The sequence below is a fragment of the Mustela lutreola genome, chromosome 1 (genome assembly GCF_030435805.1).
Source record: "Mustela lutreola isolate mMusLut2 chromosome 1, mMusLut2.pri, whole genome shotgun sequence".
Taxonomy (NCBI): domain Eukaryota; kingdom Metazoa; phylum Chordata; class Mammalia; order Carnivora; family Mustelidae; genus Mustela; species Mustela lutreola.
Genome location: NC_081290.1, coordinates 289,800,703 through 289,828,086, shown reverse-complemented (window position 1 = coordinate 289,828,086; position 27,384 = coordinate 289,800,703). Strand labels below are relative to the sequence as shown.

Sequence of the window (27,384 nt, the reverse complement as noted above, 5' to 3'; positions counted from 1 at the left end):
CCCCCAAGCAGACAGACCAAAGAGGCTACTACAGGAGACATTTCTGAGCTGGCTCAGGAGGGAGGCTGACAGCGGGACAGCCGGATCTGTGACAGAGTTGAGGAGCCGAGGGCCACTGACAGGCAAGACGGAAGTGAGGGAGCCCCGCCCAGGGGCTGCAGACCCCCTTCCGGCCACAGGAGAGGAGAGGAGAGGCTGAGGACCAGGCTGGATCTAAAAGGACTTTATTTTCTGGCACAAGGAGGCACACTGGGGCAGCTCCCTTGCCTGAGGGTCTGGGGGCTGGTCGTCCTGCTAAGAGGTGAAAGATCCCAGACCACCCCGCACCCAGCGGTCCTCGGAGCACTTGCTGTTTGGGCAGGCGGGGGCTACACGTCATCCTCGGACACCAGGCAGTAGAAGTCCGTGCGGGCGCTGTAGTTGCGGGAGCCGAGGTCTGAGACATCCACTTCACTCGCCCGGCCCTCTCCCAGCGAGACCCCACTGGCATGTGATGGAGCTAACGGCTCCCCAAAGACGGGCCCCCGGACACCTGGGAGAGGGTACCATCAGGCCTCCCCCTGGGTTGCCCACAGCCTGGCCCATGCATGGGGGTCCCTCCCTGCTCACCCTCCTGCCACGGTGGCATTTGAGGTCCTGGAGGTTCCCAGGCAGGCCCCAGGCCCAAGTGCCCCCAGAAAAGAGGCAGTGGGAGTGTGCTGGGGGCTCAAGCCCACTGTGGCCTGCAGCCAGACCCCTTTCTGGGCTCCTCAGCCCTGTGGACCACCGCCACCCCAGCCCAGGCCAAGCTTCTCCGGCTCAGGGGTGGAGCCAGGGGAGCCTACCCAGGTCTCCCTCGGGGTCGGGGTCCTGCTCCAGACTCAGGGTCCCACGCTCCCGGACGCGGCCTTGTGCGATGAGCATGGGGTCTTTGTCGTCCTGCAGCCGTGTCTGGGGGTCTCCCTCCGCGGCTCTGTACCGCACCTTCCGCGGCAGCGCCAGCTGCAGCTCTTTCCAGAAGTCTGAAGACGGCGCCTGGGGGCCAGCACGGGGCCGTTAGCCTGGTCACCCCAGAGAGCACCCCTGGAAGGAGCGCTCCCGTCTCAAAGGAGGCCCCTCTTCTGGGCAGCAGGCCGCAGGGCCCTCCCCCACACGGTCCCGGTCCCAAACCCCCAGACCATACAGCGGCCCGCGGAGGGGCCCCCTCCGGAGCCCGGGACCGCCCGGCCCTACGCCGGGCCCCTGCCCGCGCCCTCTCCTCACCACGGAGCCGGGCCTCCAGAGCAGCAGGGTCACCAGGTGGCGATGCTGGCGCAGCAGGCGGAGCGCGGGGTGCGCGGGGTCGCGCCTCTGGCCCTCGAAGGTGATGAAGATGGGTCTGCGTGTGAGCTCCAGCAGCCGGCACAGGCCCTCCCTGCGGGGGCGGGGCCGTCAGGGGGGTCGCGGCCCGGGGCCCACCCAGCCCGGCGCGGGACCCACCGGAAGCTGTGGCTGCACCAGGCCTGGCCGAGGAAGGCGTCCGACAGCACCACGATGAGGCGCCGGCAGCGGCTCAGGTTCACCAGGAGGTCGGCGGAGGGCTCTGGGGGGAACCGGGCGTCGGCGGGGCCGGGGCGGGGTTAGGGGGCGGGGCTATGGGGGAGGGAGGGGCCAGGGCTCGAGGCGGGGCGGGGCCTGCTGAGGGGGGCGGGGTCGGTCCCAGAGAGGGGCGTGGCGGGGCCCTAGGAGGGAGGGGCCCGGGCTCGAGACGGGGCGGGGCCTGGGCGGGGGGCGGGCTCGGCCCCAGAAAGGGGCGGGGCGGGGCCCACGGTACCCGCACGCGGCAGGAGGTCGCGGTCGTCCAGGAAGAGCTTGTAGCCCCGCCGGTGCTCGAGCTGCGGCTTCAGGATGAAGTTCACGAATTTCCGGTCCTCGGGGCTGTCGCTGTAGGAGACGTAGGCGTCGTAGAGCTTCCCGTCTGCGGACGGCGGCGGGTCAGTGCTCGGCTTTCGAGGCCCGGGCCCACCGCCCCCACCCTCCGGCGTCTTCTAAGCTCTCCCCACGCGCGTGCGGGGACCAGGCCCTCCCGCCGCAGCCGCACCCCGCAGATCCGGCACACGCGCCCGCAACCCGCCCCCGGGCCGCGCCTAGACCGTCTGTCCAGCGCTGGACTTGGGCCGCCCGGCCCTCTTCTGCTCCCCTCGCCCCTCTCCCCGGCTGTGTGCTGGGCTGTGTGCTCGGCAGAGCCTGCGGAGGGCCGCCGCCTCCCCGCTGCGACCTGCAGACCCGCACCCACCCCTCACTTGCCCCGGGGCAGCCCGCCCACCCAGATCTGAGCTCCTGCTCCCTCCTTGCCCGTCTGGCCGCGCACCGTTCATCTCCACCTCCCCGTAGGCGTCCTGGTACCAGAGCAGCACACTGAGTCGACACTTCACGTAGAGCAGGGCCGCCAGGAGCAAGACCAGCAGGACCAGGAGTGAGGCCAGCACCGCGGCCACGTGGCCTGCTGGGCCTGGGGACAGAGCCACAAGCCTGAACGAGTGCCACCCCCAGCCAGTGCCTTCCCAGCCTCAAGGCTCCCCAGACCCCCTGGGCTTCCCTTCTACCTTCTGCCCAGTGTACCCCACTCACCAGCTCTCCGAAGGGTGAAGGGGGAGGAACTGACGTTGTGGATGGAGCAGGTAAAGGCCCCATAGTCCTCAGCACGGGTCAGGTTGACCCCCAGAATACTGGACACAAGTACCTCTGAAAAGTTGTCCTTGACCCTGGGGAGATCAGACCCAGCCCTCTCACCTGGGGCCTGAGAGCATCACTGGATGCCCCTGGGCCCCACCTGTCAGACTTAACCACAGAGGCTGCAAACATGGGCTTCCCCAGTAGTCCTTGCCCCGCTAGCTAAGAGAAGTGGCCAGAACATGGTGGGGGTGTGGCTCTGAGGATAGCCACCCAGATCCTGGGTCTGGATTTTGGGGGTCAATGCCTAATTCAGGCTGTAGGATTGTGCTGGTACGCATGGTCCTGGGCTGTCTACAAGGTGCATGTCCGCAGGGGTCCCCTGTCTCTGCTGTCACTAACCCTTAGTCTGTGTCTAGAGTGGCACTCTGCCCATGTCCGGGGGTTATGGACCAGGGCTCGGGTGGCCATGGGTGTGACCGGGGTGGTCACCTGTCCGTGGACTTCATCTCTTACCAGGAGTCTTCATGGAGGTCATAATGGCTCCCGTTGCCCAGCGGCAGCCTGTCTTTCAGCCACTGGACTGAGGGCGGGGAACAGTGGGGCCCAGAGACCACCCAGGCCGTGCAGTTCAGAGCCACGACACTGCCCAGGGCAGGCTCCAGGGCCTGGTTTCCAGTTGGGGATAGGAACTCAGGGGCCCTGTCGCAGATGCCTACAGAGAGACGACCCAGATGTTAGCCATGCCTGGAATGCTGGGCTCCCCCCAGCCACAGGTGGTCTGTGGGCCAGGAAAAAAAAACAAGATGTCTGTGCACAGGTCCCACAGGGGACAGGGCTTGTCTTCCCCCCGGAGCAGCTGGCTCTTGGGTATTCTGCCTGCTCTCGATGTGGCTGCTCTGTCCTCAGAGAGGATGCTGGAAGGTGGGGGCCAGAGTCACAGCAGATCTGACCCCCTCAGCCCCACGGGGGCCCACCTGGCTGTTGCTCACCCGGCCAGGACAGGAGCCCAGCTCCCACACGTGCTGTGTGACCCTGTGGCCCACTACTGCAAGGCCCACCCCGGGTGAGCAGCTGGGCGCTGCCCCCCTCACCCCGCCACTTCTGCTGGGGGAGCTGCCCCAAGTGTGAACGCTGAGCAGGCCAGCACTTTCCACCCGGAATGGGGGCACAGGACTCCAGGACCCTCTCCTCCTGGTCGTGGGCAAGCTCGCCCTGCTCCCTGAGACCTGATTTTCAAATCAGGGTGAAGAGTCCTAGTGGGACATGAGAGGAGACCCCCGCCATCTTGATGGGGTGGTCTCTTGGCAGCCCACATGTACCCATCCTGCCCCCGGGCCCTACCACCAGCTCCCATTCCCAGTGTCCCTGAGCTCTGCTGACCCCCACAACCGTGGTGTGGAAGCTTTGGGCCAGAGAGAGCTCTGGGCCTGTCCTAACCGTGGGGTCAGGACCTCGGGCTGTGGAGGAGGGGCAAGCATAAGCCTTTGTACCCCTGGCTGGAGGCCAAGCCAAGGGCCTCAGCAACGTCACAGCGTGGAACCAGCCTGAGGGACAGGAGGGGGAAGCGGGGCCCGTGCCTGTGCCTCTTTGACCCGTCTACCTGCCATGGTCTGGCCGGGGCCTCCTCAAGGCAGCCTGGGCACAGGTGCCACCCCTGGGTTCCACGGGGCTCCTTGGATGAGCAGACGAGTCCCCCGGGGGCCTGGCGAGACTCACTCTCTGTCTTTGTGGACGGTCAGTCAGGGCACCAGGACGGGTCAGAGGCTGCTGCCATCCCGAAGGAGGAAGTTAAACAAGAACAGGATGAGTTAACATGTAACTTTGCACCGGCGGCCTCCCGATGCTAGGGACGCCCGCACAGACAGCATCACTTGGAACACGTCGCCCTGGGCTGGAGCGGGCACAGCAGGGAGGGGCCCTTGGATGGCACTGCACCTGTCCCAGGGCCACCATGACGGCCCAGGGAGGGACTGCAGAGGCACACCCTGGCAGCCCTCACGAGGGTGGGAGGTGGCTGTGTTAGCCCTAGCCCCTGGGATGGTGGTGCCACATACAAGGAGGGACATGGGGAGGGCCGTGCTCACCCAGGCCGTGGCAGGGGTTGGGGGCCTGTGAAACTTGCCCGTCCCCACGTGGTAAGTGTGAGCTGCTGAACAATGAGCCACACTCTCACTGTAGGGTTCTGTCCTAGCCGTGTCCCGTGTGTGTGGCTGTGTGGACACAGCAGCCCCCAAGGCCGAGCCAGGCCGCAGTCATGGAGACAGGAGGGGACAGCAGGGGCCTGGCTGGACTGACTCTGCTCCGACAGGCCGCCTGGGTCCCACCTCCTCCTGGCATCCCCTCACTTTGTTGTTTCCAAAACCAAAGACTTTTGTCCGCATAGTCTGGCTCTCCAAGGCCAGCCCCCACCCCACCCACAGGTGACTCTTCCGTCCTGCGTGGGGGCTAAGACCACCCCCCGTCCAGCTGCGCAGCAGCCACACATGCCTCCTGACATGAAGAGTTCTGCAGTGATCGTGGCTGGAAGGAGGAGCCCAAACCCCCCGGCGTCAGAGCCTTCACGGAGAGCCTCCCTCCTGGACCCCCGGAGCCCTGCGGCCACCCCCTCCCAGGTGCCCAGTTTCCCCCAAGGGTCCCAGCAGGTTCTCATGGAGCACTGACTCCACTCCTGCCGCAGGCGGTCCTCCCCACTCTGCAGGCCCCGGGGCTTCGCAGGGTCAGTCTCAGCCCCCCCCGCCATTCCTTCTGCGTGTTGACACGGCCACCGACCTGGCCCCGCCTTGCCACAGCCAGAAGCCCTGGGTTTGGCTAGGATGAGCTCTCCTTGGGAACTGGGGAGCATCAGCTGGGGAAGTGGTGAGGGGCTTCCTTCCAGAAGCCCCCTGGTACAGCACAGTCTTGAGGGTCCTCGAAGCAGGAAAACCAGTCCACTGGGAGGCTGTGGAACACTGGGCAGCCCACATCCCCCACCCCGGGGTGCCCAGAAGGACATGCCCTCAGCTGGGCGGCTCCCAGGGAAACCTCTGCTGCGGTCCTCCCACCTCTTCAAGCTCAGAAGAGCCCTAACCCCTGGAAAGGCAACCTTGAACCTTCCTGGAAGTTAAGGCCCAATGACACATCCAGGGACAGGCGACCCCCGCCTGCACCCCGCCCCCACATCATCTGTCTTGCACACACACCCCCACACACACCCTCTCCCCACACACAATTGTGCTAAACTCCTGTGTTGGAGTGTGTGCCTCCATGCACACTCCCTCCACCTCCAGCACCGCGGCCACACACACACACACACACACACACACACGTCCTGGCAACAGCTCCCACCAGGTGCGGGGCCACCAGCATCTGCACGAACCCCACACAGCACATACCGTCCCTGAGCCCGGCCCCTGCTGCTGGTGGCCCGTGGCCCGTGGCCTCCGGACAGCCTCCTGCCCCCCTGCTCTGACAGCCACACACATACCATGCCCCCCCTGCTCTGACGGACACACACATACCATGCCCGCCCTGCTCTGATGGACACACACGCTGCGGGTCTCCCTCAGCCAGGCCTGCCTCAGAGGACCGGCCTGGGGTTCGAAAGGTGTCCGAGGATGAGTGCCCAGGCTCCCGCCGGGCCGCGGGGCTGCTGTGGGAGTATGCGAAGTCACCTGGTTCCCGGTCTCTCCTCCTGGGGGGGGATGTCGGTCACTGAGGTCATTGACGTGTGCTTGGGGGCAAACTCTTTGCTCCCCAGCCCGGTCTGCCACACCACAGCACCAGGACACATCACCGAGCACAGAGAGGACCTGTCTTTTGTTTGTGTGTGTGTGTTAATCAGAACTTTCCCTGTAGCTTCCTGGCTTTGCAGTCACATCCTCTCCTAGACCCAAACCCCACCCAGGCAGCCACCAACCCCCCAGGCCGTTGGTGACTCTCGCCCCGCCCGACCGCCTTGCTTCTTCCTGTAACTCTGAGTCAAGCGGCTCCTTCCTCTGGGGCCCACCCCAGCCCACCCAGGCATCAGACTTCCCGAGGCCCCGCCTGGGAGGGGCTAGAGCCCAGGGGCATGTGGGTGGGGGTGCTCCCAAGGAGACGCCCAGGGGGATGTGTTGTGCCCACATGAGGAGACCCAGCGGACAGTGTGGCCTGCTTCCAGAACACGGCTGGCGATGCTCCCCTTGGGCTGGTTGGGGGCCTGTGGGCCGCTCTCCCTCATGCCAGTGTGTCTGACCTGTGACCCGCCGGGCTATGGAGGCGCCGCGCAAATTCCTGCCAATAATGGGGCCTTGAGCAGAGCTTTTGGGCCCCCTCCCCATCCAGTTCCCCCATAAAGTCCCCAACAGCAAGCAGTTAAAAGGGGGCTGTGGTATCAGATGGACCTTAGTTTTGGGATGAGAGGATAGTCCCCCTCCCTCACACACACCCCCTTTTCCAGATAAGGAGGTGGAGAAAGGCCTCCACAGAGGCTCCTGGGCTCTGAGCCCGGGCAGAGGACAGCCAGCCTCTCCCTTTGTCACCACTGACTTCCCTGCCCAGACTGACTTGGGACTCAAGGCCCAGCAATAGTGGGGCTGGTATCACCACCCACAGAGATCGCACAAGGGTCCCCTTCAGGCCCTGGCCCTGTTCTCACCTGCCCAGGCTCAGAGGCCCAGCAGTGGGCCCTCTTCAATATCAGCTTTCCTGTGTCCTCAGTCCGACCCCGTCCTGGTGGTGCTCTGCAACCCCCCCACCCCCCGTGGCCCTCAAGACCTTGAATGATGGTGCGTCTTGGGCTCAGGGCCCCACAGAGTCGCAGGAAGACCTGACTGCACACTCGCCCCAGGGGCCTCAGCTTCCTGGGTGTACACTAGCACCAGTACCAGCTCTCCTCCAAGGTGCTCCGGGGACCCTGACGCCCAGGTGACCTCCCACAGCCGTCAGGGACCTGCATGGAAGCTCCCAGGCAGGAAGCAAAGAGCCCCTCTCAAGTTCCTGCCAGGCGGCCTCCGCTCTGTGTGTCCCCTGTGTCACCAGCTTGCAGCCATGACTCCCTTCTGCTGTTAATCACCTCCAGGCCCACCCTCCAAGGTCAGCGCCAAGAAGCCCACGTGGCCTTAGGCACTGTCCTGAACCGCCCTTCGGAATCCAAGCCCCCTCCCCCACCCACACCTCAGTCTGCTCCACAACCCATGGTTCCTGGAAAGCGCCAGCTCCCGAGTGCGTCCTGGCTTGAGCTGTGCCCCCCGCCCCCGCTTACACGGCGGGACGCGATCTCCCCACTGCCCACCCCTCCGCCTTCTGCTTTGCTGCTTCGCACCCCGTGGTCTCTAGCATCTCCTGCTCATCTGGGACGCGATGCGCCCACGACGTGCCTCCCGCAGGCGAGGGGCTCCGACCCGCTCCCCTGGGGCCCCAAGGGCTCTGTTCTCCTCCACGACACACCCCACCTCCCGCTGTCCGCCTTTCGGAGCGGAGGACCAGACTTAGTCCCCCACCCAGCAGGTGCAGCGAGCAGGCTGGTCGGGGGCGGGCGCAGAGGGCGGGGACTCGGGTGGCGAGAAGGGAGCTCCGAGGCCAAGGCGCTCAGAGAGGGGAGGGCGGGTTGGGGCGCGCACAAGGGGGACGTGGATGACCGGTCGGGGTGCGCATGGGGGCAGCACCCGTGGGCAGGCCTGGCGCTGCGGGTCGAGGACGCAGACGGAGGGCGGGAACGCGCACGGAGAGCAGGGGCGCGCGCATGACGGTAGCTCCGCCCGGCGACCAGCGCCGCGCTGGGCCCCAGCCGGGTCCTCAGTGCACCCCCGGGGCCCTGGGAGGCCCGGATCCGAGCTCCGGGCAGAGGGAGGGTCCCCGCGCGCCTCGGCGTTCCTCTTCCCTCCGCTGGGCGAAGGTCAAGAGGAAGCCACTGCCCACGTCGGGCGGAGCGGGAAAACCTGGCCCTGGCCGCCACCCCCCCCACCCCCGCCCCGCCGCCAGGCCCAAGGGACGCGGACAAACTCGGGCTTCCGGGCGACGGGGGCAGCCGGCCGAACTCCGAGCCACTTCCTGCGGGACCGCACCCGCCGGCGGCCCAGAGGCTCTACTGGGCAAGGGGCCCCCTGGCTCCCAAGCTCCAAGCCCAGTCCCAGCTCCCGGGAGCCAGCGACCTCCACTCAGCCCCGTGGGTCTGACCCACTCACCTGCTGCCAAGACCTGGGGCTCGCGCGACCGCGGGGGCGGGCCGTCTCACCTGGGCCAGGTGCGCAGCGGCGACGAGCCCGGCGGCGGCAGGTGCAGCCCCGCCCAGCAGCCAGGGCCGGAGGGCGGACCCAAGAGTCCCCCTTTGCGCCCAAGTCTGGCGCTTAAGACTGTCCTGCTCGCAGGCGCCAGGAAGCCTCGGAGCTGCAACCACCCAGCCTGGGGGCACAGGGTCAACCAGCCCGACCAGCCCGAGAGTCTTGGACCCTAGGGACTCCTCACAGTTTCCACTGTCCCCAGGAGCACCTTTGGTGGTTCTGCCCCTCCTCCCCAGCTCTTCCTCCAGGAAGCCTGCCTTGACGCCTGCCCCAAACCCCAAGTGCAGGGAGGGTAGGACCTCAATAAAGCTCCCCTCACTTGGGAGCCCAAGGAATGTTGAAAGGAGGATCAGGACACTACCACATTCCAGACCTTTCCCCATCTGGACTCCAGTTTCCCATCTAGCCCCGAGGACAGACACAATCCACCAGTGGCCCAGAATCAACAGAAAAAGGGTTCATTTTACTCTAGAACGTTCTGTAGACAGAGGGGAGCCAGAGAGGTGGGGTCAGGGCCCCCTGGCCGGCCAGGAGGGTGGTGGGGCAGGACCTGAGTCCCACAAGTCAGAGGGAGGCTCAGAAAACAGGGCAGGTTTCCCTGTGTTGTGGCCTTTGAGAGACACACCCCCACCCCAGTTCTGTGAGTGGCAGGGGTCAGTTCGAGCTCAAGACAGGGCTGTCCCAAGTCTGAAGTCCTACCAGACGGATCCAGCCTGCTGCTCACACACACACTGGCCCTCCAAGACCCCACATAGACACAGACTTGCCCACGTGGACACCGGCCTCCCGGGACCCTGACATATGGCGGGAGCGGGGCGGCAGCAGGAGGCACTGGCATCTCCCAACGGGCTCTGGCTCTCCTACACTTCTGTGCTCCTGGGGCTGGGGCTGGAGCTGCAGGCAGGAAGGACATATTGGGGGTCGGGGCCAAGGCCCTCCCTCCAGCTCCCCCCTCCCCCGCACCCCAGCCTGCCTCCCTCCGTCGGATCTGCTTCCGCACCGCATTTTCTCCCGGAGTATCTGGTACTTCTCCTCCAGGACCTTGTTCTTTACGGACTGAGGGACATCAGGCACGAACCAGGCTGCAATGAGCTTGATGCACAAGGCCACGTGCTGGGGGAGCAGGGCACAAGGGCTGGCTGGAGAGGTCAGGACCCACCTAGCAGGGGCTTCGGGGTGTGGCTAGAGAGAGCTGCCCCGCCCCCCGCCCCCCTTCCCTGGGGCTGGCCCACCTCAAAGAGGATCAGGAAGACCAGACGGATGGCCAGGAGGACCCAGAACTGCTCCGATAGGCTGTAGTCCTGAGCATTGCGGTAGTCCCGGTACCTGGGGTGGGGAAGTCACGGAGGTCAGGGGCCCGGAGATCTGAGGATGCCCGTGGTGGAGGGGGGATCCAAACCTGCACTGGGTCACATTCTCCGAGCCTTCTGTCTGGATGGGGTCCTGGAAGTCCTTGGTGTAGAACACAGACAGGCTGTGGTTGACGTAGCCTGTGAGGCAGCTGGGGCAAGGGAGAGCAGGGGCCGGTGAGGGCCGCGGTGTGGCCCCTTCAGGCTCCCAGGGTGGTGCGTAGCACAGAAGCAAGAAGGCCAGGAAGGGAAGGGGCTCAGGGTGCCCGCGCCGGCCTTCCCCACAGGAGTTTCAGGGAGCCGTCCAGGGGAGAGGCCTGGAAACCCGTCCGCAGCTACAGCTGACCGTTGGAGGGCTGGAGGCGCCAGGTAAGGAAACTCTTCCGTCCTCTCCTGGGGAGCAGCCCCAAGGGTCTGCCTTTGGGAGGGAGTCACTCTGGTGGGGTCTGCTCAGGAAACTGCTGGTTCTGGGACCTTCCTCCTGCCACCGGGGTCCCCCCACCCCAGCGGTCTGCAGGCTGGTGTAGGGGGCAGGGCCACCCCCACACTCCGACTCGTGACTACCGCAGACCCTCCTGGCAGCATCAAGCCCTTCCCCCGGGGTCCCCCAGGGCTGAGCTGCAGTTTTCCAGGGGTTTTCCCAGGGGTCTCCAGACAGTCTGAGGCTCCCCCAGAGCCCCCTTACTCGACAGCAGACTGGGCCTCCGTTCGGCACGGGCCGTAGTGGTACTTGTACACCACTCGGGGGATGAACTCGGACGTGAAGGCGATGACCATCCCGTTGGCGATGACAGCCAGCACGCCGATGGTCTCCAGCACCTGCAGCCAGGTCCCTGGGCCACACGAGCCGGGTGAGGCATCTGGCCGGTCAAGCCCTGACCCACCGGCACCAGCCGCCTCACCTCCAGCCCCCTGCCCAGGCTGCTCGGGGGGAGCCTCGGTGCTTGGGAGGACCTGCTCACCTCTGCCTGTGCCACTGCTCATGGCCGCCGTCGGCAGCCTCTGCAGAAGCAGACGCAGACCAGGAGGGGCTCAGGTCTCCCCTGACCCCCATCTTCTGCCTAAAGCCCTCAGCTGCCCCCAAGCTTGCTCCACTCCGGGGTCAGAACCCCTTAACCTGGGACTAAGACTGGGGCCTCCCTCCTACTCCCACTTATCTCTCCCTCTGCCCATAGCCAGCACCCCACCCCTCTGCCCTTCCCTGACACCTGGCCATCTAAGAGAGGACAGTCTGGGTGACAGAGGCCACATCATCGTCCTGCTCTCAGTCCCTGCCCCCAGCTGCTGGACCCCTCCCTCCTCCAGCTCCCTGCTCTCAGAGCCCAGCTCTTCTGCCTGGGCCCCAAGGGGCCGCCGTTCATTCAGCCAGCTCCCACAAGGTGCACGCCAGCTCCTCTTTGGAGCACAGCCCCCTCAGGCCGACTCCCAGCCTAGAGAAGGGCTGGGGGCTGTCTGGGGAGTGAGGGGGCTTGTCTCAGAGAGATCATTTCAAGGGAACCAGCATGATCTGGTCCCAGCAGCCCTCACCGCCCCATCCCCAGCCAGAGGGCCTGTGCCCCTCGACACCCAGTCGGGCCCCTGACCGATGTCTTTGGCCTTGCGGGGCACCAGGCGCCGCTGCAGCCTGACCATCTTGATGGCATCCAGGCGGATCTCCACGAGGTTGCTGAAGAGCGCGAGCAGCGGGGCGAGCGGGAAGGCGGCCACGAAGATGGTGGTGAAGCCGTACTGGATCACTGGGGGGTGAGGCTGGCGGTCACTGCGCTCTCGGGGCACGCCCCGCACCCGACTGCCCGCCCCCGCCCACCAGGCCCCCAGGACCTGCCCCGCAACTGGCTGCTGATGGGCCCGAGCCCCAGCCACCCTGCGTACTCATCTCCATGAACTCATCGAAGAGGCTGAAGGTGCCAACTGGGTTCAGGAGGTAGTTGCGCCGCAGGCCCCTGAGCTCGGGCTCCCCGGATGCACGGCCCAGCCTGAACCGCGTGAGGCGCCACTTGTGGGCCAGCCACCTAAGGGGCGATGACAAAGAGTGGGGAACAGGGCGGGGTGCTGCGGGTGGACGGCCTGCGCGCGTGAGGGCTCCCGGGGGTGAGGCACCGGGACAGCCCTGGGGAGGTCCTCACGGGCTCAGGTACTCCACACAGTTGCTGAGTGTCTGCTTCAGGCCCATGATGATGGCCATCTGCAGGAACAGGTCCATCATGCAGCCACTAGGATGGCACTGTGGGGGCAGGGCTGGCGGTCAGGCGCGGGAGGCAGGGCTGCGGGACAGGGTGGCTTGTGGGGAGGAAGGAGCGCGGCAAAACGGCCAGGTGTCCAGGGAGACTGACCTCCTCCAGCTTCCACAGCCCCGCGAGGCGCACAGACTTCCCGGGGTGACCGTTGATCCTAGGAAGGATGGTTAGGCTGGAGGAGGGGCATGGGACCGGCTTCAGACTGGGTGAGTGGAGCAGAAGAGAAGGGGAGCGGGGCAGTAGAGGGACCAGGGGAGGGAAGGGAAGCGTGCCTCACTGCGGGCACAGAGGCTGCGTCCTGGAAGCTCTGCCCATACCCAGATGCGCCCCTGCACAGGCACTCACACATGGGCACAGGTGAAAGCCCAGCTGTCCACAGGCTCAGACAGGTTCCAGACAAGGCCTGTCGGGAGTGGCCTTAGTTTCCCCCCACTGAAACTATGCACTTAGTTTAAAATCACCTGCTTTCCATTACATGATAAAAAATACAAACTATATTAAACCAGAAGTCAGGCTTGTGGTCGATGGTCGGGAAGACAGGCTCACTTCTAAGGGCTTGGACCACTGAAGAGTCAGATTGCAGGGTTGGGCCGGGGGTCCCGGGATCCCGCACTGTCCGTTCCCCAGCTGAGCTCCCACCAGCAGTGACAAGTGTCCTTCTGCCTCAGGCAAGAGTCGAGGGACTGACAGAGCAAGAGGTCCTCACTGGAGAGATGTGGCCCAAAGCAAAGCCACTGGCACACGCCTTTCTCAATTATGGACAAGTGACATCTAGGGAAAGTCTTTAACACCAAAATCAGAGACCAAGTAAAGAAAGTGCATGATTCTACCCCCCACCCAAAAAAAAGAACATAAAAGGAGCTTGGAAGAAACAGAAGTGATACCAGAATAAAAGTTAAAAATGAGGCAAGATCCTCAGAGAAGACAAGCCGTGGCGTCCCGGTGCCACGAAGCGGATGCCGTGGAGGAACCATGCCAAGTGGCCCTGGAAGGAAAAGCATAGAAGCGTGACAGTCAAAGGGCTGGAAAACAGAGTCGAGAAAAACTCCCAGAATCTGGAACAAAAATGGGAGGGAAAAAAAGCAAAGAAATCTAGATGGTCAATGCAGAAGGTCCGGTCTGCAAACAGAATTCTAGAAAGGGGAGCAGAGGAAACCGAAGACACTAGCTGGGTGAGAATCGCTCGGAACTGAGGGACCCAAGGCTCCAGGCCCAGCAAGTGCTGGGAGTTTCTTTCCACGTCACTGATACTGAGTCCACACGGCAGGCCCGCCACAGGCACTAACTCAGCGACATCAAGCCCCTGTGCCCTCTGCGGCAGAGACAGGGAGCAAACATGCGCATGGGGCCAGAGGGGACATGGGGAGCCTGGGGGACCCGGGTTCTGGGCTGGACGGTGGAGCTGCCAGTGGAGGAGGGAGACTGAGGACAAGCCTGTGGGCACGGTAAGGTTGGGGTGCCCACAGGGCATCTGAGGGGAGCTGAGAGGCAGCTGGACCTGGGAGTCTGGACTCCAGGGAGAGGTCTGCAGACAGGGGTGCGGGCCTCACTGGTGGGTCTAGATGGTGTTGGAGACGGCGCCTGCAGTCCTGGAAACAGATAGCAGCGCATTGCGACATTTAGAGGTCGGGAGAAGAAGAGAAGCCGGAGTCTGGGGAGGCTTGAGCAGGACCCAGGAGGGGGAGGGAGGAGCAGGGAGCACGGGCCGTGGGGCGTGGTGGGGAGAACATTCCTTGAAAGGAATGGGACAGGATGCCCGTGTGGAGGTGGAGAGAATCCCGAACCAAGATAGGTGCTGAGGAGGCAGAGGGAGAGAACTGCTCCAGCAAGCCCAGGGGAAAAGACCCACCGAGACACCCCGCTGAGGCGCTTCAGAGGACTGCCTCCCTGAGATTAGAGTCGGAAGACGTCTCCCGCCAGCACGGGCTCCATCAGGCCCTCCGTAAGAGCAGCCACTTCCCTCCGTACCCCTCCTCAGGAAGCGCCTGGAAAACCGGGGGTCTCCTGCACGGTGGAGAGCCAAAGGCTCCCAGGACGCACAGGTGTGCACAGCCCCAAGGGGAGGGGCGGTCACCTAGAGGGCGTCTCCAAGGACAGCCGGGGTCTGGGGACTGCCTCATGCCTTTGATCATGCTTGGAGAACTTGGGCTTTTTAAAGGTTCCGCTGGAGTTTAAAATTCATTGGCAATATGCGTGTGTCTTTTGCAATTTAAGCAAATACACAGAAAGAACAAATGGAGCAATTATTTTCTTCAGAACCAAATTCAATGTGTTAAACCAAAAAATTGTTCTTTTCACTTCTAAGACAGAGCAGGGTAAGTCCCTGTGAGCAGCTTTACAAGGCCGAGCGTCGGAAATCAGCCAGATGTCTATCAACTGAATGGATAAATCCCAGCGAGTCCCGCAACCAAGGCTCATGCTGTGGTTTTTTAAAAATGAGGACTTGGGCACCTGGGGGACTCAGTCACTAAGCGTCTGCCTTTGGCTCAGGTCATGGTCCCAGGATCCTGGGATCGAGCCCCATGTTGAGCCCTGCATTGGGCTCCCTGCTCAGCGGGAAGCCTGCTTCTTCCCTCTCCTGCTCCCCCTGCTTGTGTTTCCTCTCTCTGTGTGTCTCTCTATGTCAAATAAAGAAATAAAATATCAAAAAAAAAAAAAAGAAAGAAAGAAAGAAAGAAAGAAAACGAAGCCTCACCCCCATGCATATGTGGGCTCTGCCCATAGTACGTTTCAGCACCATGAGAGGATAAAATTATGTTCAGGACAAAACCCTGTATGTCAACAGGTGTGTGTGTGTCCTTGGATGTGTGAAAAATTCTGGGAAGACCCAGACAGCGGTTATGGGGTCACCATATGGGGTCACAGCTGTTATGGGACCATAACAGCGGTTATGGGGTCACTTCCAGGGACGGGGAGTAGAGAGTTGGCGTCCTGTGGGATCCCCACACGTGTTTATACTGGGTGTCTGCTTGCTCTGAGCATGAGTTTGAGAATGAAGGCGAGCAGGTGTCCCCACTTTAAAGGGAGCACTAGACGGCGCGTGAGGTGGAGGGAGGCCGCCTCACCTGCCCAGGATGAAGGCGACGTAGATGAGGGACGAGAAGTGAGCGAAGAACTGGAGCGTGAAGAACTTGATTGTGAACTTGCTCTCGCGCTCGGAGAAGGTCCTGGGCTGCTCTAGAATGAGACGTGGGCTGTCCCTCACCCATCCCTGACCTGTCCCTATCCTGACAACTCAGGGACACCTGCAACCCTCACCTGTCTGCCGGGTGGGAGAGGCAGTAGAGGCAGCAGGAAGGGCTCCCTCCCCTGTCTGGAGATCTAAGACCCCAGCCCTGAACCCTCCTGTCCCTTTATGCCCACCCCCCCAGGTCCTTCCTCTCACCAAAGTCACAAAGCTTGAGGGCCACATACTTGTTGATCTGCAGGACAACCAGAAAACAGAAAACAGAGGGCTTACTTTGGGCCTCAGGGGAGGCCCTCCCCCACACCCCCTCTATCCCCACCCAGTCACCTTGGTCACGATGAGGATGACTACATAATGGACCAGGGCACCGGTCACCACCACGGCTGTGGTCACCTGCTCTTCTTGGAGGAGCAAGGCGGAGTTGAAGAGGGCAGCAGCCAGCACACGGTAGAGCACCAGGAGGTGGGCCATGCCGATCATGAGGCAGATCTGCGGAGGGCCGGCCAGGACAGGGCTCCTCAGGACGGCTGGCCCCTGGCCCTGGTCTCCAGCCCCAGTCCGGGTTCTCGGGGAGTACCATGAACAGAGACAGGACGAGGATGGCCAGGCTTCTCAGGTAGGAGTGCTGGTGTGGCCGCAGCTCGTAATCAGGGCAGTTAATGAACTCAAGCGCCATTTCCTCCTGCGGAGGGCAGGACGCACCTCAGAGGCGGGAGCGCGCCCCCGCGGGAGGCAGGCCCCTGGGTCACCCGCCGCCTCACCTGGTCCTGGTCCCACCCGTGCAGGTCCCAGTGCAAGACGACTCGGGCGCGCTGCCGCTTCCAGATCTCCAGGAACAGCGTGGCTGCGGACGGGACCAAGAGGTGACACCACGTGTTCCTGCGGCCGGCGCCATGGGCGCAAGGGGCAGGATGGCCCCGGAGCCCAGGCTGCCCCGCAAGCGCCGACTCACCCCACAGAGCCATAAAGATAGCAAAGACCACGGTGCCCTCGTTGTCGAAGAGGTGCGTGAGCTGCGGAGAGGGGCGCACCTATCGCGGCCGGCCCTGCCCCGAGCAGGGGCCCTCAGGGACCCTCAGCTTCCCCTCCTCCAGGAAGACAGGCTGCAGCCGAGCCCCCGGGGGCGGCAAACCTTGGCAAAGGTGCAGGTGTCCGAGAGCTGCTGGTACCTACGGCTGTGGTCGCCCCGAGGGCACAGGAGGACGTCGTGGGCCTCACAGATCTCCTTGCTGAGGGGCCAAGGACCGGGCTGGGGGCGGCTCTCCCCAGACCGCCCCGCCCCCGCCCGCTCCGGCGACACCAGGCCACCCCCGTCGCCCCCGGCCGCGCCCCGGCCTCGCCCCGCCCGCTCGGGCCGCTCTGACCACACCCGCCCGCCCCGGCCACGCCCCGGCCACGCCCCGGCCGCCCGGGCCACGCCCTCGTCCGCCCCCGCCGGCTCGGGCCACGCCCCGGCCACGCCCCCATCCCCACCTGATCTGGCTGGCATTGAACAGCGAGAAGCCGCTCAGGAAGACGATGAGACCCACCAGCGCAGCGGGCACCAGCATGTAGGTGTACCAGCCGAGCCAGGCGAAGTACAGGGCCACCTTCTCGCCGAAGTAGTCCCTGGGGGCACAGCTGCCCCGTCAGGGCCAGCCCCACCCGGGTGCCTCGCCGGCCAGTGCCCACTTGGGGTGTGCCACGGGTGGGGGCGAGGGGTGCACAGCATCTGTGTGTCTGGCCGAGGAGCACAGACACATCTGTTTGCAGTGGGCGCGGGCGATTTGGGGGGCATTTTCACCTGATGTCATCAATGGGCTGGCAGCGGACCATGTTTCTCCACTGGGCCCAATTCTTCAGGCCTTCCTCCCCCTGAGCACCACGGACAGACAGTGAGATCTTCCCGTCCCTGTCCGGCCCTCCTGCCCTCTCCAGGCAGGGCCACCCCTCACCTTGTGCAGGGCGAATCTGGTCTCAAAGACACCACTCTTCACCAAATCCTCTAACGTGTCTGGTGGTCACAGGGAGTCGGGTCAGAGGGGAGCAGAGGTGAGGGGGAGCCCTGCCCTGCTCTCCCCATGTCAACACCCCTTCGGGGGGCCGCTGCACAGGCCACCTTCCATCCTGTCCTTACCACCAGCGGCCGTCTTGCTGTTTAGTACAAAGTTGACAATGCGGATTCTGGAACACAAGAGCTGGTTCAGGTTGACTCTGCCTGACCTGGATGGACCCCACCTTCCATCTGGCCAGGTCCCAGGCCCCTCTGTGTCCTGGTGGAGCCCCCAGCCTGCCTGTCTTGACTGCCTGACCAGAGCCCAGAATCTAGGACTCACCAGGGAGCTCTTCCCCTGACTCCCTTGAGTCCTCCTGTGGCCCAGCTGCCCCATGACTCCATGATGGGGCTCGCTTGGGGGTAGGCCCTCCCCTCGCAGTGCTGGGTCCTGCACCATCCCCTCCCGGATACTAGGTCTAGACCCCCCCCACCTCCTATCCCACCCCCCACCTGGAGGCCCCAAACAGCCAGAACACACCCTAGGCCTTTAAATGAACAAGTCCTCACAGCCTGTGAGCCAGTTTGCCTATGGGGAGACGGAGGCTCGGACAGGCTGAGAACCTGCCCAAGCCCACAGAGCCAGGAAGTGCGACAGCCAGACATTTGGCTGCAAGGCTACAGTCCTCCAGAACGTCTTCCTGTGAGACACGGTCCCTCTAATGTCCCAGGGCACTCCCCCAGCCTGCTCCTCCAGCCCCCACCAAGGTGCCTCTACACCACCAACCGCTCGCACCTCCCAAAGACCAGCCAGTTCTGCATTCGCAGGAGCCCTCTGCCCCCATATCCGAATTCCAGGAGTGTTCTTGGCCAGTCTGCAACTGACCAGGCCCCAGCTTAGCTCAGAGGGGCCTGGGCAGAGGGGAGGCAGGTGACAGAGGAGGGATGGGGGGAGGGTGGGCGGGGCGGGGCAGGAAGCTAGACCATCAGTGGGGAGAAGGAGGTGCTTGGAGAGGAGAGGCGTGGGTGTGTGGGAGGCAGGGGACAGATGTCTGTGGAGGGACATTTGGTCTAGAGGGGGGAGGTCCGGACCCACATTCCAGGTCTTGGGAGATGACAGGACAAAGCAAGGAGGGACAGCCAGGAGATCCTCCTGGCCTGTCCAAACCCTGCCCACCCTTCAGGGAACGTGGTCACATGCACCCTGCAGAACACTCCATGAAGCGAGAACTGTCTTTATCCCGTATCACAGACAGACATGGACACTGGGGCACAGAGCTCTGTCCCTGGGACCTCTGACCTAATACCGTGCCTACAAGCCTGACTGGACCAGAAACACGGGGGGGGGGGGGGTTAGCGGTCCTCCTGGCCCCAGTTCTTGCCCAGCCTCTCACCTGGTGGTGGCTGGGACAGAGGTGGGCCTAGTGGGCTGCACTCTGGTGGCAGGACCCTCGGGCTCCATGAGGAGAGTGTGGTACAGGTCAAAGATCCTGCCGTCTGCTCGGATCCCATAGAACACCTTCTCACGGTCCTCCAGCATCTGGGGTGGGAGCGAGCTCGGGGGCCTCCTCTCCACTTCGGAAGCACCCACTTGGTGCACGGCCACTGGCCTGTCCCTTCTACTTCGGGCACAAGGCCACAGCCATTGTTCCCAGACCCCTCCCCAGGACACACCTGTCCCTTATGACCCCAGCGGCTCTGGCCCCCTGCTCCACACCAAGGCATGCCCTCCGCCAGCCCACCTTATAATGGAAGCCCTTTCTCTCGAGCTCCTCCAGGAAGTGCTGCTGCCGCTGGACCTGCCCGGCATTTCTCTGGGTGCAGCGGTCAGCCACAAGGACGTAATCCCACCACTCAGGGGCCTCAGTCTGGAGGACAAGTGGGGCTGGGGCTGGCACAGGGCACAGGCCAAGGGTGGGGCTGCGTCTGGCTGGGGCCCCGGGGGAGACTCACCTCCCCAGGCCCGATCTCCATCAGCGGGAAGCTGTCGCCTTCAGTCCCAGTCAGGATCCTGACTCTCTCCTCACCCTGGGGGCAGAGGGCAGAGGAGGACAGGATGGGGCCAGCAGCACAGCACCTCCGGGGCCAGTGCTCCAGCCCCAGGGGGGAAGCGCAAAGCTGGGGAGCAGCACCACAAGGGAACAATGGGTAGTTCCAGGTGGGGCTGGGGCTCGGTGCTAGGACACCGTGGAGGGCAACGGGCGGGGAGGCACTGGGTGACTCCCACAAAGGTCTGTTTAGAAACATCAGCAAAGGGGCGCCTGGGTGGCTCAGTGGGTTCAAGCCTCTGCCTTCGGCTCAGGTCATGATCCCAGGGTCCTGGGATCGAGCCCCACATTGAGCTCTCTGATCAGCGGGGAGCCTGCTTCCCCCTGCCCCGGCCTGCCTCTCTGCCTACTTGTGATTTCTCTCTCTCTCTCTCTATCTCTCTATCTCTCTCTCTCTCTCTGTGTCAAATAAATAAATAAATCTTAAAAAAAAAAAAAAAAAAGAAAGAAAGAAACATCAGCAAAGAGCTCTTGAAACCCTTGAGGAGAGACAAGCGGCAAACAGGGCCTCACCGAAGAGGAACGTGAGAGAGCAGGGCTGCAGGTCAGGGCCGGAGCCGCCACCTTCTGCCCTCGCGGCCACAGGCACGTCAGTGGCCTGACAGCGTTGAAGTCAACAGACTCCCCATCATGCACGAATTGGAGAAATCCTAGACCACCCGGCCTGGCCCATCCGGCCCCAAACACAAGGAAAAGGGTACTCACAGGAGCTTATTTCATATAAAAATCATGCAAATAGTTGTCTTGACTTACTTCGCTAAGCATGATACTATCCTATGATCTCTGATATGAGGAAGTGGAGATGCAACATGGGGGCGAAGGGGGTAGGAGAAGAGTCAATGAAACAACATGGGATTGGGAGGGAGACAAACCATAAGTGACTCTTAATCTCACAAAACAAACTGAGGGTTGCTGGGGGGAGGGGTTTGGGAGAAGGGGGTGGGGTTATGGACATTGGGGAGGGTATGTGCTTTGGTGAGTGCTGTGAAGTGTGTAAACTGGGAGATTCACAGACCTGTACCCCTGGGGGTAAAAATATATGTTTATAAAAAATAAAAAATTAAAGTATTAAAAAAAATCATGCAAATAACCCTAATTCCCACCAGCACGTGGGTGGATGAAGGCACCGCCCAGCCCTGCACAGCAGAAAACCATCCAGCAGGAAGGACTGGCAGCGGCCACCCATGGCCCCTGGGGACCCACGGGACAAGGGTCTGAGTTTAGGAAAAGGAAGTCCAGGGAGTTAAGTGCTGTAGGTGCACCGGGACAGACAGACAGGTGCTGAGATCGGGGGCAGAGCCTTAACAAGCGGACCGGCTACGCACACAGCCTCCAAGCCTCTCCTCACTGTGCCGCTGTCCGACTCTGGCGCAGCCCTGACGGGTGTCCCGGATCCTGGCCTCTCCTCGCCTTCTCCCTGCAGACCTGCCCTCAGGGACTTCATAACCAGGGAAGAATGTGTGGGCGGGGAGAGAAGCCTAGCGATGGCCCCCACCCCGGGTGATGAAGGTCCAGGTCTCCGTGATATCATTTAGCTGTGACGCCCTCCCCTGCCACCGATAGGCTGTGACCCGGTAGTATGTAGCCCCCTCCCTAAAACAGAGCCCTTTCTCAGCGGAAAAGGCCTTAGACTCAAGAGTTCCCGGCCGCGAACAAGGAAGGACAGAAGGACCGTCGCAGACAGGAGGAGGCTGGGGAGACGGGAAGGTAAGTGCTGTCCGGGATCCTGCACAGACCCAGGCCCAGGGCAAGGACGCCAGTAGCAAAGCTGGGGCCGCCCGAGTCCAGGCGGCCGGGTGGGGCTCTCCGTGCTGACCAGAGCCCCGGGCGATGGGGCTGTGGCGTGAGGGGGCGTGAGGCAGAGGGTTAAGAAAGCCTCCGCTACCTTCCTACACTTCACAGTTGTCCTACAACCACGCAAGTGGGCATAGGGGCAGGGGCCTCGGGCTTCGCCCACTCTTGGCAAGTAGGCAGACAGCAGGCTGTGAGGCTGACCCACAGAGCCCCGGGCCCCATTGTGGGGGCACTGAGCCACTGAGGGGTGGCGGTGCAGGACGTAGGGGACAAGGGAAGATGGTCAGGTCACAAGCTGAAGAGGAGACACCGGCTTCAGAGCCCAGAGCCCAGGCTGCCCACACCGTGTGCCCTCAGGCAGGCCTGCCCGCCCCTCCCCACCTGGTTGCAGGAAGAGCCCCGTGGCCCAGTGCAGCGCGAGGCACGCTGTGTGCACCCATGAGAGGGTCCCCGGCTCACTTCCCAGCTGGCGGCTCTCCCAGGAGGCACAGGGGTCCACAGAGTCCCAGGGCTAGGGTGCGGCTGACACACTGGGGGGGGCGGGCCCACCAGAGCACCCCGTTTCACGCCTCCTAGGCTGGCAAGTTCTGGCCCTGCCCGCCCCTCTTTGGGCACAGGGCTCCTGCCATGGCCTCCTGCCAGGCCACCACCCCTGCCCCGGGGTGACCCCAATCCTTCTCTTGGCTTGGGAGCTCAGATCAGCTGGTGGCTGGGTCTCCTCTCCACGCTCCCCCCGCCAGGACTTCATCCTGCTGAATCGCCTGGCTACTCCCCCTTCCCTCCACAACCATATTCCACCAAGCTCAAGGCCTGCCTCCTTCAGAAAGCCTCCCTGGACTGCTCCAGCCAGTCTGGCCTGGAGGGCGGCCAGCTAAGAAGCAGGCTGCCCCGTCACACTTCAATTTAAGATACACAGCAAATCCTTTGTAGTATAAGTATGTCCCAACTGTGGCATGGGACACACTTGTACTAAAAAAGAGATTTTTAATGTAAAAATTGAATGTAACTGGGTATCTGGTTTTTATTTGCTTCAAAACCTGCAATGCTAGTCCAACTCCCCAGCCACACCTATAGGCACAGCAACTACTGGCCCCAGGATGGGACCTGGTCTGCCCACTCTCCCTCTGTCCCAAGGGCAGAAGACAGAAAATGGCGACCCATGCCGCCATGGGACGGCAGGCTCTAAGCCCCCCCGTGCCAGGGTCTCCTGAAGATGGGCCTGATACAGACAGCTGTCTGGGCCCCAAGGCCCCTGGCGCTCCCGCATGGCTCATCAATTCTAAAACTCCTGCCAGAGGAGGAGGAGAAACCTGCTGTTCACAGACTTGCAGGACTGGGGGTGTGGGTGGGAGGGTGGGGGGCGGACCTTGGGCTGAGGTGCCTCTGTCCCCACAGCACGCAAGGAGGGCGTTCGGGTCACCAGTGTCGGGTCCTGTGGCTTGCCTACCATGGGGCTCGGTAAGTGTTGTCCTGGGTAATTGGTGAGTGCCACCGATGGGCAGGAAAGACCTCATGTGCTTGACTTCGGACCTGGAGGAGGCTCTCCCTGTCTCCCTGCCCAGCCCCGAACTGAGCTCCCCCAGCAGAGACGGCAAGGAGAGACCCCGGCATCGGCGTGGGCCTGAGGCTGAAGACCAGGACAACCAGGGGAGAGAGCTGGGAGCACGGGCGGGGGGGGGGGGGGAAGGCCCAGGGACCCAGGCAGGCGAGGGAGCCTGGGAAGAAGGGCCTCTCCCAGAGCATCCCTCCGAGGCCCGGCAGTGGTGGGGAGGCGGGCGCCACCTGGGTCACAGAAATGAGGCCACTGGGCCTGGTGAGCTGTTGATCCGGAACCCCTCTTTCCCCACCAGAGACACTGCACACCTTTGGAACAGTCACCCAGAGCCTCTGGGGAAGGGCTGGCTTGACCTCCTCTAAGGGTTGGCATGGGATCCGGACGGTGGAGAGTGATGCCACTGAAGGTATGCGACGGACACTGACCATGGATCTTGGCCACTGCACAGAGGGACCCCTGTGTATACTGGTCAGCCCTCGGCTACGGGCAGGAACGGCCAGGTCACAGCCCCCCACCGCCAACCAGCTCCAGTCCAGCCACCCCTTCTTGGCAGCCGGAGCAGGACCAGGTGCTGAGAATCTGCTCCTCATGTACTCTGGGCTCACCATCCCCGAGATCATCTGCTGCACACAGATCCCCTCTGTGGGCCATGACCACCTCCGCTGTCTCCAGGATCAAGCTGTCCCTCAGTCCATCTGTCCTCTAGGGTGAGAGGCCTTCACAGATGGGGACCTTGTCCCCACCTCCAGCTAAGGCAACTGCTCAGTGCTCCCTGAAGCAAGGAGTCTGGGGTGCCTGCGTCTCCGTCCCCTAGGCTCTACCTGCAGGATGCTATGTGCACCCATTAGGCTCCCAGGCCCCCAGGGCAGGGACAGGGGCTGTCCCGACACACCTAGCCTTGGAGACCCCAGCCTTCCCTGCCCTGTGCAGGCCTCAGGCGAGGTCCCGCACAGATGAGGGGTACAGACTGGGAGACCGTCTGGCGGTGTTCTCCCTCTAGTCCTTCCAGAGTCCACCCCCATGCAGGCCACACGCTTAGTGGACCAGAGCCCAGGGCTTAACACAGGCCAGAGTCCCAGGGGGCTCGCCCACTAGTTCCCAATGAGGGGACTTCTGGAGACTGCAGACCTCAGGAGACACTCCCTCCACGACAGCACGGAACACGAAGGGGCAGAGCTGGGGGAGTCCCACCCCGTCCACTCCTTCCCAGTGTGGGGCTGAAGACACTGCTGAGCAGACGTGACTGTCCCCCAGCTCCCGAGCAGGGGGTCTACACGGAACACACACGTGTGACATTACCCCAGCAGCCAGAGGAGCACACGGAGGCCTCCCCTCACTGCCCGCGGCTCATCTCACCCTGAGGTCACATTGTGACCTCTGGCGGGGTCCCATGAGCCTGCAGTTTCCTCGTCCAGCAGGGGGACCCTCCTGCCCTCTCCAAAGTGTGTGGACCCAGAGCAGCCCACCCGTGCTCCCTCAGCATTCCTGGGAGATGAAAATATGCACGCACAGGACCCGAGGGGCAGCCCGCAGTCAGCGTCCGGGACCCGGTACTCAGGACCTCCCAGAAATTCAGGACTCAGCACCTTCGAGGACTCGGTAGTGAGTACTCCTGGGGACTCAGCACTCAGCCTGAGCTTAGCAGAAGCATAAAGAACAAGAGAGAGCGGCCCGAAGGTGAGGCTGGCGGTTGGCAGGAGCCAGTCATGGAGGCTGCTGGGGCAGCTGGGACACCTAGTCCGCTGGGGGTCATGGGAGCCATGGAAGGGAAGGGCGTGCTCAGATCAGCGGGGGGCTGGAGGCCCGAGTCCTCCCTGCTGGCGCAGATGTCCCTTTCTTTTTCCTTCTTTTTTTTTTTTTTTTTTTTTTTTTTTTTTTAACTTGAGAGAAGGAAGGGGAGAGCGAGCAAGAGATCCCAGCAGAGGGCGGCAGCTCCCCACCAAGCATGGAGCCCAGTGGGGGCTCGATCCCAGGGCCATGAGCTCAGGGCCAGAGCTGAAGGCAGGTGCCTAACCTCCTGTGTCACCAGGCGCCCCTGCACATGTCCCTTTCAAAGCTTTGATTCCTTGCCTCAACCAGACCAGGTGCTGCCCCCCTGGCCCAGGCACCCCCAAGTCTGTCCTTTACCTACGCTTGGGACTGGCCGGGAAGGAAGGGGCTGACAGGGCTCAGGCTGAGTGAGGTCTGGCCATAGGCCAACCTGAGCAGCCAGGTGCCCGAGTGGGTCTGGCAGGCTGAGGAGGCGGTGGGCGAAGGTAGAGCGAGAGGCCACCTGCTTGGCCCACACCTGGGAGGGCCCTGGGGAAGCTGAGTGGGAGGCTGGTTTCACTCTCCACCCTGGCACGGGCCTCCTCCCAGAGCCACCCAGGCATTGGCCCCAGCCTGGATGGCTTCTTCCTTGGCAGAGGGGAGAAAGGATGTCTTCCTAGGATGCTTTCTTGCCTGCCTCCCTGGGGGTCCACAGCCTCCTGCTCTGCCCCCCAAATCAGAACCCAACAGCCCCCCAGCCAGCCCCCAACCTCTGCCTGGGGGAGGACTGAGGGAGCAGAGGGCTCAGCTGGCCACCCTGGGCCTTCCCCAACCCTAACTCAGCCCATCCTGGAGGCCAGAGCCCCCTGTCCCTTTGCAGAACAGAGCTGCAAATTCTGGGGAGGGACACGCCCTCCTCATCTCTGTCTCACACAGGCACAGAGGGCCTGGCCTGGGGTCCCCAGTATCCCTGGCTGGACAGGAGGAAAGCTGCCCTCTGTCTTGCTCCAACCCCCAGCCTTCCCGGGGACTCTGTCGGGGCTCTGGCCACCCTCCCCTCAGCCTTGCGGGCTGCAGGGAACCCCCACAGGTACTTTCCAGGTAATCCTGGCAGGGCTCCACAGGTGTGGAGCGGGGCAGGGGGGGCGTGGCCTGGCCACAGGTGTGGACCCCCGCACGCTGGACTCACCTGCATGCTGGCCCCGGAGTCTGGTGAGCTCTGGAAACTCGCTAGGGGCTGGCATTCGACTGGAGTGTGGCAGCCAGGCCAAGGGGCGGGAGAGTCCTACCTGACTTCCGCCTGGGACTCACCCCTCCCTCCTTCCTCTCTCCCGCCTCCCGCCTCCCCTCCCCGTCCTGCGCCTTGTGAACCTTCTGCAGGCACACCCAGGCTGGAAGAAATACCTCTCCCCTGCTCCCAGGGACCTCCGACGCCTTCCTAGGGACCGAGTCAGGTGGGGACCCTTCCCCACACCTGAGGGCGTTGCCCTCACCTGCGGGAAGGGTTCCCCTGTAAGATGGAGGTAGACTGGCCTCTCCCTCCTGGGGGGAAGCAGCATGGGCAGGGCACACGAGGATGCCCCAGCATCCCCCGCTCCCTGCTCACCTTCATTCTTCCAGACCGCAGGACACACTTGCCCTCCAGAGCGTCTGGCCCTTGCCTCCCCCCTCCCCAAGTCCAGTGTTGATTCCCTTAGAGGAGAAGCTGGGGCGGGCAGGGTTAAGGATGAGAGAGACCCCAGGAAGAAACTCCCACCCTGAGCCACTGCTTTGTGGACCCCTCTGGGGGAGGAGGGAGCTGGCCCCGGGCTGCAGGGACTCTGTGCTCTAGGCAGCAGCTGGGGAAGGCTCTGGATGCCCCCCGCAGCAAGGTGGGGGGCTCTGGCAGTTGCTCCGAGGCTGAGGACTCAGGGCAGTGGCTCCACAGGACAAGGCATATGGAAACATGGAATGGTATGAGGGGGCACCCCTGACGTCACGGGGGGCAGGGAGCGCCCCCAGGGTCAGGGTCAGCATCCTGCAGCCCATGCAAGCCTGCGGTTCAGACCCAGCAGCAGCACAGATTTGCTCCATGATCATGTGGCCCCACCGCACCCCATGGCTGCCTAGGGGACCCCATGGCAGGCTGTGACAACAGCAGGGACCAGGACTGAACTGAGGTGGCGAAGACAAGAGAGAGAGAGCAGCAGAGAACCTGCGTGACTCTGACGGAGCAAACCTGGACACACACATTAAGACTGGTGTCATGGCAAGCCCTGGTGGTAGTGGCTTCAACAAGTCCATTTCTATATATTCAGACCTGGCAACATATATATTGCTTCTCCCATAAATGAAGTCTGGGGCGGGCCTGTCCAGGACTGGTGTTAACTTGACTGTTGCTCTGGCACCTGAAACACTTGGTGGCACCACATGGCTCAAAATGGCTGCTCAACCTCCAGGCATCACACCCCCATCCAAGCCAGCAGGAAGAGGCAGGAAGGGCACTCCACCTGGCACGTAGTCCCCATGGTCTCAACTACCCTCATGGAAGCCTGGGAAGTTGGATCACTTTTCCTGTTGAAGAAGGTAGAAGGATACTAGTGTCACCCCGCTGTCTGCACAGGCTAAAGGGTCTCAGACG

At 63.1% G+C, this 27,384-nt stretch overlaps 2 protein-coding genes across 9 annotated transcripts; both read right to left on the bottom strand.

The window, feature by feature from the left end:
- Positions 1-208: 208 nt before the first annotated feature.
- On the bottom strand, positions 209-9,271 carry SIGIRR (single Ig and TIR domain containing). Of its 6 annotated transcripts, none has more exons than XM_059152855.1 (10): positions 8,828-9,271; positions 4,239-4,401; positions 3,148-3,346; positions 2,590-2,723; positions 2,330-2,470; positions 1,793-1,936; positions 1,459-1,561; positions 1,243-1,393; positions 825-1,014; positions 209-532 (listed from the first exon to the last, which is right to left on the bottom strand). In XM_059152855.1, the coding sequence occupies exons 1-10, from the start codon at positions 9,254-9,256 to the stop codon at positions 369-371; spliced, it is 1,818 nt and encodes a 605-aa protein (XP_059008838.1). In that variant the 5' UTR covers positions 9,257-9,271; the 3' UTR covers positions 209-368. The 6 variants fall into 6 exon arrangements, with proteins under 6 accessions (XP_059008838.1, XP_059008844.1, XP_059008853.1 ...); XM_059152861.1 differs by having other exon boundaries at positions 4,239-4,398; XM_059152870.1 differs by lacking the exon at positions 8,828-9,271 and adding an exon at positions 6,132-6,474.
- A 44-nt stretch (positions 9,272-9,315) lies between these two features.
- ANO9 (anoctamin 9) lies at positions 9,316-26,065 on the bottom strand. Of its 3 annotated transcripts, none has more exons than XM_059152837.1 (24): positions 25,954-26,065; positions 19,572-19,646; positions 19,361-19,486; positions 19,013-19,158; positions 17,763-17,809; positions 17,581-17,639; positions 17,430-17,500; positions 17,120-17,254; positions 16,779-16,875; positions 16,599-16,659; positions 16,408-16,490; positions 16,224-16,328; positions 15,974-16,135; positions 15,845-15,881; positions 15,525-15,636; positions 12,556-12,613; positions 12,349-12,446; positions 12,095-12,234; positions 11,806-11,958; positions 10,908-11,055; positions 10,273-10,374; positions 10,106-10,199; positions 9,874-9,986; positions 9,316-9,761 (listed from the first exon to the last, which is right to left on the bottom strand). In XM_059152837.1, exons 1-24 carry the CDS (start codon positions 25,957-25,959, stop codon positions 9,734-9,736), a joined length of 2,256 nt encoding a protein of 751 aa, XP_059008820.1. In that variant the 5' UTR covers positions 25,960-26,065; the 3' UTR covers positions 9,316-9,733. The 3 variants fall into 3 exon arrangements, with proteins under 3 accessions (XP_059008820.1, XP_059008811.1, XP_059008825.1); XM_059152828.1 differs by lacking the exon at positions 25,954-26,065 and adding an exon at positions 20,420-20,510; XM_059152842.1 differs by lacking the exon at positions 25,954-26,065 and adding an exon at positions 18,415-18,499 and having other exon boundaries at positions 19,572-19,649.
- Between the last annotated feature and the right edge of the window lie 1,319 nt (positions 26,066-27,384).

Coding starts and splice junctions, on each gene's coding strand:
- ANO9 (XM_059152828.1), bottom strand. Junction 19,487..19,571: donor TGGAGATCGGGCCTGGGGAG/GTGAGTCTCCCC, acceptor CTTGTCCTCCAG/ACTGAGGCCCCTGAGTGGTG. Junction 10,375..10,907: donor GAGGCCCAGTCTGCTGTCGA/GTAAGGGGGCTC, acceptor CCCTTGCCCCAG/CTGCCTCACAGGCTACGTCA.
- SIGIRR (XM_059152855.1), bottom strand. CDS start 9,256: ATGGGGAAAGGTCTGGAATGTGGTAGTGTCCTGATCCTCCTTTCAACA. Junction 4,402..8,827: donor CCGCTGCGCACCTGGCCCAG/GTGAGACGGCCC, acceptor TCGGGATGGCAG/CAGCCTCTGACCCGTCCTGG. Junction 3,347..4,238: donor GAGGCCCCGGCCAGACCATG/GCAGGTAGACGG, acceptor GTCTCTCTGTAG/GCATCTGCGACAGGGCCCCT.